Here is a 12,964-nt window from a genome sequence, read left to right as displayed (position 1 = left end):
CATTGTTCCTAGTTGTGCTTGCTGGGGCCATGGAGAATAAATCTTGAACATGGCTGTGTTTCAGTTAATTGAGGACAGTTTTCTGTTGACTATTATCTCTTATACACCTTAAATTTCCCTAATTCCTTTAGCAGATCCTGACATTTCAAGATCTAGACACCCTTCATCATGCTGGCTATTCTCGGGACAGTCATCAGTTTATCTATGTCTTTTTAAAAATAAAATGCTAAGAACTGAACACAGTTCTTTATATAGTCTGACAAGGGCACATTTTAGTGGAACTATCACCTCCTTTTGGCACCCTGTGCTTCTCAATGTATTAGATTGCTCTAGCTTTTTGGTTGTTATTTCACACTAACACAGTAAGTTTGCAGTCTACTAAAACCCTAAGATCTTTTTCAGATAAACTGCTACTTAACCATACATTCTGCATCCTATGCTTTTTGTAACAGGCTTTTTGAATCTGATTTTAAGACTTTACAATGATTGAGATAAGGGTTGGAATTGTAGTTTCATTAGTATAGGGAACTCCCTGGTGAAGAAGCTCCCTTTACCAATGTAGGTCTCTTCAATTTATACCATAAAAGTTGCCTAGAACACTGAGAGGGCAGCTAGGTGGTCCAGTGGCTAGTGCAGGGACTGGAGTCAGGAAAATTCATCTTCCTGAGTTCTAGTCTGGCCTCAGACACTTTGCTAGCTGTGTGACCCTGGGCAAGTCACTTAAGCCAGTTTACTTCAATATCCTCATCTGTAAAATAATCTGGAGAAGAAAATGGCAAACCTTCCCAGTATCTTTGCCAAGAAAACCCCAAATGGGGTCACAAAAAGTCAGACATAACTGAACTATAGCTATAACAACAACAGAACTGAGAGGCTAAATGACTTGTCCAGGGTCACAAAGTCAGACGTGTGCTTGAACCCAGGTATTCCTGGGTTTGAGTTCAGCTCTCTATCCATAATGCCATGCTGTTTCCCTTTCCATTGATAACTATTCAATTTCATCCTATTAGATTCAACCCAATACTTAGCCTGTTGTAAACTTTAGAATCCCACCTCTATCACCTAACATTTTACCAGAATTGAATAGCAATAGTTAAATTAACCTTAGCTGGAGCATCCTTTCTCTATTTGGAGACACACATTACCAGAGGTTTGGCCACTAGATGATTATTTCTTTTGGACACAAAAAAATCAAAAGAATGATAACAATCTGTATTTCTAGAGTGCTTTAAGGTCTATAAATTTTCTGCACATGTTAGGAGACATTTAGTGCAAGTATTATCCCTTCTAATTTACAAATAAGGAAAATAAGATTGAGAGAGTTTGTTATTTTTAGGGTGTCATATAGCTTGTAAATGTTAGAACTGGGATATAAACCCAGCTCTCCTGATCCCATGTCAAGGTCACATTTTACTAGCATTCTTTTCTAACTACAATAGCTCTCTTCATGCAGACTAACCACTGAGCATTAGAACTTCAGTGGAGAAGGTGGATCCATATTGAAGAAATTATGTTTCTTTTGAATTGTTGCTTCAGCAGGGTAACTCAATCCCTTTTCATTATGAATATGTTGTTTGAGTCCCTGTCTTTTCAGTAATGAATGAACCTTGAAAGGTTGAAAGGAACAGTTTATCCAAGCATCCAAACATCTAAATGTTTATTTGAAACCCCTTTTATCTAAAAATTGAGTAGCAGTCTCAGAAAAAAGGGCCTCTCAGAGGATTTGAGTAGTTTGACTTTTGACAAGACTAAAAATCCCACAAGAACTTTGGCTGTTTAAACTTGTCACTGTGTTGTTATGTGGGAAAACAGAATGAACAAAAATCGGAACTTTAAGAAAACACTAGATCTCACTCAGGGAAATAATAATCACTTGCACTTTTATACTGCTATAAGATTACCATTAACTTTTCTTACAAAAACAAAATCAACTTTGAAGTAGGTAGTATAAGTGTCATTCCCATTTTACAGATGAGAAAATGGAAGCCCAAGGAGAATTAGTGAATAGACCAAGACCACATAGCTAGTGAGTATCATAACTAGTCCTCATGGATAGTTCTCACTTCAAGATGAGATTTTACTTCACCATATCATGCAGACTCTAATATATTTATTTTTCAAATTTAATTTAATTTTCAAGTCAAAATTCTCTTTCTTCCACCTCCCCTCTTCCTCATTTCCCAACTGGACAGTAAGGGCAGTAGGATGGTTTATAATTTATTTTATTATATGTTAAAAATGTTTTGCTGTTCCTTTGTTTACATTGTTGTTCTTTCCCCCAAAACTCCCATTTCCCATAGAGCTCTGTCTTATAAACAAAGAAGTGACAGTTAAGAAAAAACAATACAACCCATTGGCCATGTCTGACATAGCATGCCTCATTCTACATTTGCAATATACTACCACTTATCTACCAAAAAGATGGAAGTATGTTTCTCTGGAGACAAGTTCTGATAGCTTTGTGGTGTTCTATTTTATATTATACTTTATTATATTTTACTTTATATTGTGGTCACTATTTAGATAAAATTATTTCTATATAATTATACATATGTGTATTATACATATATGTATATATGCAGACATATTTATGAATGTATTACATACACATGTATATATAGTTCTCTTGGTTCTCCTTATTTTGCTCAACATACATTTTTATGTCTTCCCAAGTCTCTCTGAATTTTTTTTTTCATTTCTTAAGGTACAGCAATATTTTACAGCATCAACATACCATTATTGGTTCAGCCATTCCCTACTTAATGAATACCCAAATTCCATATTTTTCTTCCTTTCATAAGTGTTGCTATGTCTGGGAATCACTCTTGGGCTTACATTTGTAACAATTTCCTATACTTCTTATATAACAAACTTTTATTAGTGATAGCTGATGGAAAGATTTCCCCCCAATTGTTGGTTCCTTTTATTCTAGTCTAATTTTGTTTGCACAAAAGTTTTTTACTTTATCTTAATAAAAATTGTCTGTCTTGTCTTTTGTGATCTTTTTTTTTTTGCTTTTTGGAAGGGGGAAGGCAGGGCAGTTGGGGTTAAGTGACTTGCCCAAGGTCACACGGCTAGTAAGTGTTAAATGTCTGAGGACGTATTTAAACTCAGGTCCTCCTGACTCCAGGACCCGCTCTATTCGCTACACCACCTAACCGCCCCTTTTATGATCTTTTTTGTAACTTGTGGTTTTTTTTTTTAATGGATATATCAATCACTATACCTTTGGGGCAATTGGGGTCATGATTTTCCCTCCAGGAGTGACAGAAATTAATGGCATTAATACTATATTAATTACATAAAACTCAATATCTAAAACTAAAGAAAGAAGCACAAAAATGCCTGGAATAGCAGCCAGTCAGCAGGTAGGAAAGAAAATAGATTTTTTTTGTTGTTATTGTTGTAGCAAAGAACTAAACAGAAAATAGGCACCCATCAGTTAGAGAATGGCTGAAAAAGTTGTGTAATATGATTATAATGTAATGTTATTACATCACAAAAATTATAATCAATTTGACCAATTCAGAGAAATATGGGAAGATTTGTATGAACTGAGGCAAAGTGAAATGAGCAGAACACAAAGAACGGTTTATATACTGTGACCAGACTCATGAAAAAGGAAACAGTTATGAAATGCTTTAGAACTCTGATCAAAGCAGCGACCATTCCTGCACTTCTTTGACAGAAAGGTGAATGAGTGGAAAATAATGTATGTTATTTCAGACACAGCTTACATGTTGCTTAGTTTAGCTTTGCTGTACTTTTTTGTTACAAGAAAAGGCTCATTTTTTTTCCTGGCAAGAGGTAGGAATAGGTAGAGACAGATGTAAAAGAATAAGAAGTAAGAAAGGATATCAAGAAAACATTTTAAAATATTCTAAGAAAGCCAAAAAAATCAGAAAGGGACATAAACATATATGGCAATTTTGCTCTTTGTATTTTGGAATGTTTGTGTTTGTTGGTGATTAACTTTATGATAAAAAGTTTTTTGTTTTTGTTTTTTGCAAGGGGGAAGGCAGGCCAATTGGGGTTAAGTGACTTGACAAGGTCATACGGCTAGTAAGTGTTAAGTGTCTGAGGCCAAATTTGAACTCAGATCCTCCTGACTCTAGGGCTGGTGCTCTATTCACTGTGCCACCTAGCTGCCCCAAAAGTTTTTTTTTTTAAAATAAAGGAGGGCAGATCTAGTCTCATGTAAAGAAAAGTATGATGCCTGTCCTTTCAGCAGGAAGCAGAAGACTAATTTAAGGAGAGAACATAAGACAGTCTATAGTAGGAAAGGAGGAAATAGGTGGGCAGTGAAGACATATTTTTCTGAATATCAGAATGCTTAGAGTTGGTGGGTCAAAATTTGAAATGTCATACAAATAGGGCAAGGAAAATTGATGATGATGGTGATGATAGTTACAGAAATATTTAAGTCACATTTCTGATGCTAAGTAAACTATACTACTGTCATTAGGAAAATATTTTGATAAAGAAGAGGGAGATCAAGACAAATGCTTTGAATTTCAGTAGTACATTTTTATATACATGAAGGGAGCTAGGTGGCACAGAATAGATATAATATTAAACCTGGAATCAGGAAGAACTGAGTTCTAATCCAAACTGAGATACTATGTGCTGGGCAAGTCACAACTCTGTCTACCTCAGTTTCCTTAGATGTAAAATGGGGATAATAATAGCATCTACTTCCAAGGATTGTTGTGAGGATCAAATATGTTAATATTTGTAAAGCACTTTACAAACATGAAAATGCATTGTAAATGTCATCATCATCATTATAATTATTAAAGGTCTGTGATTTTGTCTGATGGAACATATATATACTTTAAAGAGTACGTGTTTTAGAAGGCTGTGAAAGGCTGAGTCTTGTCCACAGTCATAGTCACATGCTAGTATGTGTCAAAAGCAGAATTTGAACCCAGTTTTTCCTGACTCTAAATCCTTCATCCCATCCATTATGCCATGCTGATTCTCTGTCTTTATATACACTGGATTTAATGCTGACTATATATAGTAAATCCTTATAGGAAGCAATAGAGCCTATACATACATGTTTTTGAATACATTTTTTGGAGAAAATCATGTCAAAATATTTTATCAGGAACTGGATTAGTCTAGTAGTTTATAGCACATACAAACTGGAGGTAGAGTAGGGTTGGGAATAGCGAGGGATCAGTGTGTTCATTTAATTCAATTCAACAAAAATTCATCAAAGTATTTAGGGGCATGTAGGTGACTATGCTAGGGGTTTTGGTGACTATAAAGAAGATAAGTGTACCTGCCCTCAAAGGGCTTACGGTCTAATAGGAGAGATAAAACAAGTACATTCTCATTTGTGCAGCACCTATTCTATATACATAGTCCAGATTGGGCGGGGGAAGGAAGCCAGAGGTAGAAGGGAATAGGATGAATTTAGGAAATGGTGAGCAACAGTTTGGAGGCATGTACAGACAGAAGAAAATGGAGATAACAGTTCTTGTAGTTCCTATTTTACAGGGTTATTATGAAGACCAAATGAGATAAGGGATGTTGCAAACATAGAAAACTTTAACGCTTTACACAAATGTTTGTTATTATTATTATATGCATCTGTAGTATCACAAATACATGTACTCTCTCCAGTTGTACAGATTATAACCCATTATGCCTTCTCATCTTGCACGATTCTTGGCCATGTCTTCCCATTATTACTTCACAGGAGGTCTATACAATATGCTAAGTAAATGTGTGTATATGTGTGGTAGGGGAGGTGGGGAATCTTCTGCTTCTCTTAATATTGTGTGGATACCTTTAAACACAGGGATTATCTCTAGGGTTGACTTTCCCTCTTTCACACAGGATCACAGGTTTAGAGCAAGAAGAGACCTTAGTGATCATCTAGTCCGATGATCTTTATTTTATAGATGAGGAAGCTATCTAGGTAGTAAAAAAAAAAAAATCTGAATTTGAACCCAGGGCCACTGACTCTAAAACCAATACACTTTCTGTGATACCATGCTGTCTCTCCCATGACTTCCTCACTTCCTCCCTACATCATATATGCCACTGATGATTTCTTTCATGCTACTTCTTCTATGTAAATCATACTTGGTGTTATAGGTTGCAGATTAATTATGCCCTTCATGTATCTTTCCCTTTGGGTACTGCAAGTATGATTCTTTGGGAATAATGACATTCCATAATATATATCTCTATAACATCAATAAGGGAATAATGATGTTAACATGGATGGACTTTTTTGGTAGTTGGCTGTTGTGAGAGTACAAAATTAACCATAAGAAAACACAATATATGATGAGATGAGGTTCCTTTTATGTATGGGTTGGACTAGATGACTATTAAGGTTCCTTCCAATTCTTAAGTTCTATGAGCACCAAAAGGCAGGCACCAACCAAGTAGCCTGTTTTGTTTTGTTTTAAGACTGGATTTCCCCATTTTTCCTATGCTGGAAGTGCAAAGATTACTAATGAGCTGTTCCCACTCTGATTGCCATGGGAACTCTGACCTGAAATGTTTTCCAGTCCAGGTGGGTTTGCTGCCATGGCAGGGAAGGGCAGATCATATTAATGCCAAACCAAGTGTGGACATTTAATTGCTTAGCCCACTGTAATTCAAACTCTCAAGCTCAAGAGATCCTCCAGTCTCAGCACCACCAGTAGCAAGGATTCCAGGGATGTACCACAACCCACATGCCGTATTAAAAAAAAAAATGACTTTCAAGGTTAATCCAAGTGTCTTCTGATTTATCTGTCTGTATCTCTTCTCATTGACTTTAGTATGGCTCATTGGACCCTGGCTGGAAGAGAATTCAAATCCACAGAAATCAGCAAACAAGGGACCCTGATTTGAATGTGTATTACATTATTATGACTTCAACTTTATTCTTTTTTTTCTCCTCAGTTATTCGGGCAAAAGTGAAGGAAGTAAAGACTAAGTGCCATGACGTCACTGCAGTAGTAGAAGTAAAGGAGATTCTGAAATCTTCTTTAGTGAACATCCCAAGGGATACAGTTAATCTTTACACAAATTCAGGTTGTTTATGCCCTCCACTCAGTGTTAATGAGGAATATCTCATCATGGGCTATGAAGATGAAGAACGCTCTAGGTATTTGTTGCCTGTTACCTAAAATACAACATTTTGCTTCCCATCCCCTCCCCCCTGCTGACTGTAGATATACTGGCTTTGCTCAAAGAACTCAATATTAACATTTCCCTTTATGATGTTCCAGGAGAATCATGGAACATGGATTTGAGGCTTTCTTTACCATTACTCCATTATAATTTTTATTGATTATAGTGTGCTTATATATTTATGCAGAATATAAAAATATGCATATACAAATATAAATACATATATTTATAAATACATAAAGACAAATATAAATCTATATTTATATATGTGTATATTGTTACATATTGCTTCTTTGCAAAATGCAGGTTGCTCTTGGTGGAAGGTTCAATAGCTGAGAAATGGAAGGACCGTCTTGGTAAAAAAGTTAAGGTAAGCCTATGTATTACATCCTGAAAGCCATAATAGAAAATAAAGAAAATCAGACCTGTGCCATTTAAATAGGCCCAGATGCCCTTTTGCCATGTTTAAGTGTAAGGAAGGAAGTATTAAAATCTAAAGTACATGTGGTAAGAAAATGAGTCTATCTTTTGACATTCATGTTCATCAATTCAGCAAATTGCCTGATTCATTTACATATCTGAGAGTTGAATGAGTCCCTTAGAACTTTAATCTAGCTTTTAAAACTCATGACCCTCAACTTCCAGGGGCTGATAAATTTTAAAAGCAGGATAAAACGCTCTTTTCCAATGAAAGATTTCATTTTTCTTCTTGATGCACTAATATAGTTAAAACTTATCAGGTCTGTTTAAGGGAGAAGAATGTGGGGGATGAAGGCATGTTCGAAGCGGGGCAAAGAATTTAAAAAGGGGATGGAAACTGGACCAAGCATAATATATCCTCTCCCTTCCACAGGCTTGAAGGCTTGGGAAACATTTAGTGTTTAAATTAAACAACGCTTGAGCAGTTTATCTTGTACATCTGGCACTTGACACAGCAGACAAGTCTATGTTTAAGTGACCTTAAAAAAATGCAAAGGCCATTATTTTGCATGAGTCCCCATCCCCATCCCCCACCCCCATCTTCCTCTTTACTGCTTCCCAGTGAATTTGTCGAAAGCAAGGTTGGTTTCAAGTTCGGGCAGGCAGGGCTTCCTATAACCAACTCTCTTCACTAATTTTGGCATTTGTGAAAGGAAAAACACTCTTCTTCAACCATGTTGGGATTTCTTATTGTCTCTGTTTTCTACTTGCTGATGCAGAACAGGAATTTGTCCTAAATTCCTGCGTTCATTTGAAGAACTTTCATAACTCCCCTGACTTAGGTCATCTAATAGTGTTTGCTGCTCCTCATGCCAAAATAACATAGTCATAAATTATCATTTGAAAATCTAGGACACACCACCCTCTGCTTCTGTTTCCTAGCAGGGAACATAATGCCATTTCCCATCATAATTCATAGGGAATTTGCAGAAGTTTTACACTGAGATGGTTCATTATCTATAAATGTGTCCACGCAAGACAAAACAAAGTGAAGAACTGAGTCACTTGGGCAATTCAGGCCTGTGTGTAGGGGACAGTGGGGGGGGGAACTTGAGAGATTGAGATCCTTGCCTCAGTTTTCAGTTCAATTTATGCATGTTTTGACAAAGCTTTATGTGCTTCATGGTGAATGTCAGTCAGGCTTCATTAGATAGAAAAGTGATCATTTTCAGTATGCTAATTTTCCATCTCAGCTGCTAGTACAAGAGTTAAATAAGACATATTTTTTGTAGTTTCTCAATTTAGAAATTGTTAGGTTTATATCATAATGAGTTGCTGAAATAAAAATAAATTGGGAGATATAGCGTATTTTTTTTAATATTAAAAAGGACCAAGAAAATTAAATGTTCATACCCTTTTCTTTAACAAGATTGAATGGAAGATGTCAACAAAATAGGAAGGGCTATTTTAATATAGGATAATTTGACAATGGAAATAGACTTTTTAATTTTTTCTGCTATCTATCACAAAATCATTTAAATTACAGTTAACATACTAGGATGCTTGATGCTTTTATTAGTTAAAGTCTTCTGCTTACTTGGTAAAACATTAGCACTTATATGATAGATATATGCATTCTTTATTTTCAAGCATGCCCTCCAAAATATGGATTCAAAGGGAGCATAAATTCCTACCCTGAGTATCTTACAAGAAAGAATCCTGAATTTTTTGAGAGGAAACTCAAGAATTAAGCAGAAGGATAATTTATTCATCTCTTAGAAGTCTATCTCTCCTTTCTCCAATCAATCTCAATAGTTACTAAAATAATGGTTTTAAAGCAAAAATCTTACCAGGTCATTCAAGAACCTTCAATGATTTCCTCTTGCCTTTGAGGATAAAAAAACAAACTATTCAACTTGGCATTAACCTGAGTAACAGCCTGATGCCAGTCTTCTGTTTCAGGTTTATAGTACACTAATTTTTCTAACCTGTGTTCCAGTTAAACTAGTCAGTTTGCTTTTCCATAAATTCTTTATTCCATCTCCCATCTTCCTGCCTTTGGATTATCTGTTTGTAACGAACTCCCTCTTCCCCTCTACTTCTAAGAATTCCTGGTTTCCTTTAATGCTCAATTCATGCCTGTTACTGTGAGACGCCTTTCTTTATCCACCCCTACTTTAGAGGCTTAGGAAACTCCCTTTGATGAATGCCCTGCCTATAGTACAGAGTCTTGAACATAGCAGATGCTTAATAAATTTTTAAAGGAATCATTTCAAAAAACATCTATGAAATAACTACAGCTGGATGCAAAGGTAAGAGATCCTACCATCTAGGAGATATGAGACATGACCCTAAATGTCTATATGGACACATATTTGTGTGTATGTATGTATATGTGTACATATATATATTTATATATATTTGTATGTGTGTATGTATACACAAATGCATAAAGATGTATGGTATGTAGAAGAAGTACAAACAGAAGGCTATAAGAAATTGAAGAGGGGTGGCTAGGTGGTGCAGTGAATAGAGCACCAGCCCTGGAGTCCGACCTCAGACACTTAACACTAGCCATGTGACCTTGGGCAAGTCACTTAACTCCAATTGCCCTGCCCTCCTCCCTTTAAAAAGGAAAAAAAAAAGAAATTGAAGAAAGAAGAGATTCTTGACAAGTCTTTTAGGTCAACTCAGGTGCTTTCTCATATGGAAAACCTTTCCTGATCTCCTAGCCATTGGTACTCTCTCCTTCCTGGGCCTTCTTCCACTGGCTGTCCCTTTTATACCTGAAACACTTCTCCTCATCTCACCTCCTGGCTTCCTTCAAATCCAGCTAAAACTTGAACTTCTCTCAGAAGCCTTTCCCGATGTCTCTTCTAGTACTTTCCACTGTTGATCATCCCCAGTTCATCTGGCATATATCTTGTTTATAATAGTTTTCATGGTATCTCCCCCATTGGACTGTGAGTTTCTTGACAACAAGGATTGTCTTTTGCTTTTCACCGTATCTTGAGTGTCCACATAAGTAGGCACTTCATAAATGCTTTTTGATTGACTTGTTAGTTCAATGTTTAAATGTTTAATCCTACCATATGCAAGGTACTGTTTTAGACCCTGGGGGCACAAATGCAAATTTTTTAAAAAGAGGAAATATTTCCTGCCCTCAAGAAGCTTATGGTATTCTCCTCTGAGAGTAGTATGTTGCCTCCTTGAGGAAAAGGAGTATTTTTTGGTTTGGTCTGTTGTATCCTAAAATAGTGTCTTGTACTTAATAAATGTTTGCTTAATTAAATTGTTTCTATGGATTGCCACTTCATTTTTGCAGAATTAATCAGTTTTTGGTACAATTGTGAAATCATGACTTTTTTTTTATTATTTCCCATGGAAGTATGAACATTTTCTGGTTTAAATTCCACAGCGATGGGATCTGAAGCTCCGTCACATTGGATTAAGCAAAACTGAATCTGGTCAAAGTGATTCCACACAGAAGTCTGGCAGGAACAATAACCAGCGGCAAGCACGCAACTGAATGTGAAATGAGAAACGTGAAAACCAATGGACTCCCTTGTAAGACTTGCATAGTTGGAGCAGCAAAGGAAAAATTGCACTATTGCACGTTATACTCGATTGTTTACTACAAAATCAAATTGTAACTGATATTAATCTTATTTTCCCTTCTGTTTTCTGCTTTTTTTTTTGTCTGGGTACAAAATGTTAAAATATATAAATATATATATTCTATTTCACTAATCATGGAGCTGAAAAAACTAATCCTAGGTTATTTACTGCAGTTCATAGCAATCAGATTGGGGCATCTGGATTTGCCAATGATATTTTAAAGACAGAGAGATGTTTGCCACATATAGAGGGATGGGATCTGGTCTAAAGTAGACTCTGACAGACTAATGGCAGCCTCACTTTTATAATTGTTTTTAGTCTCTCATATGCAGGAAAAATTTTGAGTTTTAAAAATACATACATAAAATGGCAGTTGGATAGCAAATGATTGTGTAGAAAGGGTAGTCAAGCATAGAAGAAAACTTTTAAGAGAACATGAAGAAATAATTCTGAAGATTAGTGAGAAGCAAAATAAATAGATTTAGAATCTGAGGGGAAAGCATTTGTTCCAATGTTTTGAAAAGCACAATTTTAACTGGTAGCTGTTGGTGTTAACAGTAGCATTTTTCTTTTGGCAATAGAGTTGACTAATCAACATCAGGGAGTGAATTATAACCAGACATCTGTTGTTATCAGTGTAGCCCTGTTTAATTTGTTTCCTTTTGAATAAACCACTGGTGTAAGTCTTTTTTCCCTTCTGAAATATAAGCCTGATATACTGTATTAACCAGAACAAAAATGGGAAGTATGGACATATATGCATACATGTATTGCTTTTAAATGGCTTAACCCTTCTAAGAAATGTTAGGTAGATCCCCAAACTACTAAGATAATTTAGAGTATTATTAGTTTTCTGATAGCCCCAATCACCTTGGCCAAATTATGTCTTTGGTTTCTGAGTCTGTCAGGCTGCATCTACTCACGAATTTCTTGGCTACCATTGCAGCTTTGCTTCCATCTGGGCAGAAACATCACTTCCTATGTGCTGATTTTTGGGGTTCTGTATTTGTGTGTGTGTGTGTGTGTGTGTGTTTGTGTATGTGTAGCATGTGATGTGTTGCAGATGACTGAATTACCAGACCTGTATCTTGGTGCCGGTCTGCACTTTATCACTTGGATTTCATGGGGGTGTTCTTATGTCTATTCCTACATAAATAGCCATGTTCAATGTTCAGTAAATGTCTAATAAAAGGGATTATAGCTGTCTAGAGCGAGGATATTCTGAGTTTTGAACTTAATACATATTTCATTGCCTGCAGTGTATTTTGATCTCTAAGGTATACTTTGAGAAAAGTGATGCCTTCACTTCCTTCTTCAAATAGGATGTTTTAGAGCCTATGTCAGTCATTTGGAAGTCCAGTGATTTTCCTGTATTGACATATCATATTAGTAGAAAACCCAACTTTTGAACTATGGTATATGGAAAATAAAACACTTATGATGCAAACTAGCATTGTGTTTCCTTTTATAAGCTCAATACCCTATCATTCTATAATAGATTCCTCACATTAAAAATAGAGGATGGAAAAGGGATTAAACTGATTTTGTCAAGCACCAGAGGGAAGAACCAGGAACAATGAATAAAACCTACAGAGGCAATCTCAGATGTAGTGTTAGGAAAAACTAAACAATTAGTGCTGTCTAATAGTGGCAGGAGGGAATGTACTGCACCCCCCTCCCCATTGGAGGACTTCAAGCTAGATGACCATTTGTCGGTTTCTAGAAGTGATTCATTTAGGAGTTTGAGGAGCAGTAAAGGGCCACTGATGGCCCTTCCAAATCTAAA

The 12,964-nt window shown here is 36.0% G+C and overlaps 1 protein-coding gene across 1 annotated transcript in view; it reads left to right on the top strand.

The window, feature by feature from the left end:
* Positions 1–12,628, top strand: part of FRZB (frizzled related protein) — a 56,432-nt gene extending 43,804 nt beyond the window's left edge. The window contains exons 4-6 of the mRNA XM_069068584.1: positions 6,910–7,114; positions 7,447–7,510; positions 10,979–12,628. Of these exons, the coding sequence (XP_068924685.1) occupies positions 6,910–7,114; positions 7,447–7,510; positions 10,979–11,089 (380 nt within the window). The 3' untranslated portion in view covers positions 11,090–12,628. The remainder of the gene's footprint in view (positions 1–6,909; positions 7,115–7,446; positions 7,511–10,978) is intronic.
* Positions 12,629–12,964: the final 336 nt, after the last annotated feature.

The sequence above is a fragment of the Petaurus breviceps genome, unplaced genomic scaffold, assembly GCF_028583685.1.
Source record: "Petaurus breviceps papuanus isolate PSGF00001 unplaced genomic scaffold, PetGlider_PUasm1.0 90763, whole genome shotgun sequence".
NCBI lineage: Eukaryota > Metazoa > Chordata > Mammalia > Diprotodontia > Petauridae > Petaurus > Petaurus breviceps.
Note: the sequence above shows the minus strand (reverse complement) of the source record. Positions and strands in the feature narration are given on the sequence as shown.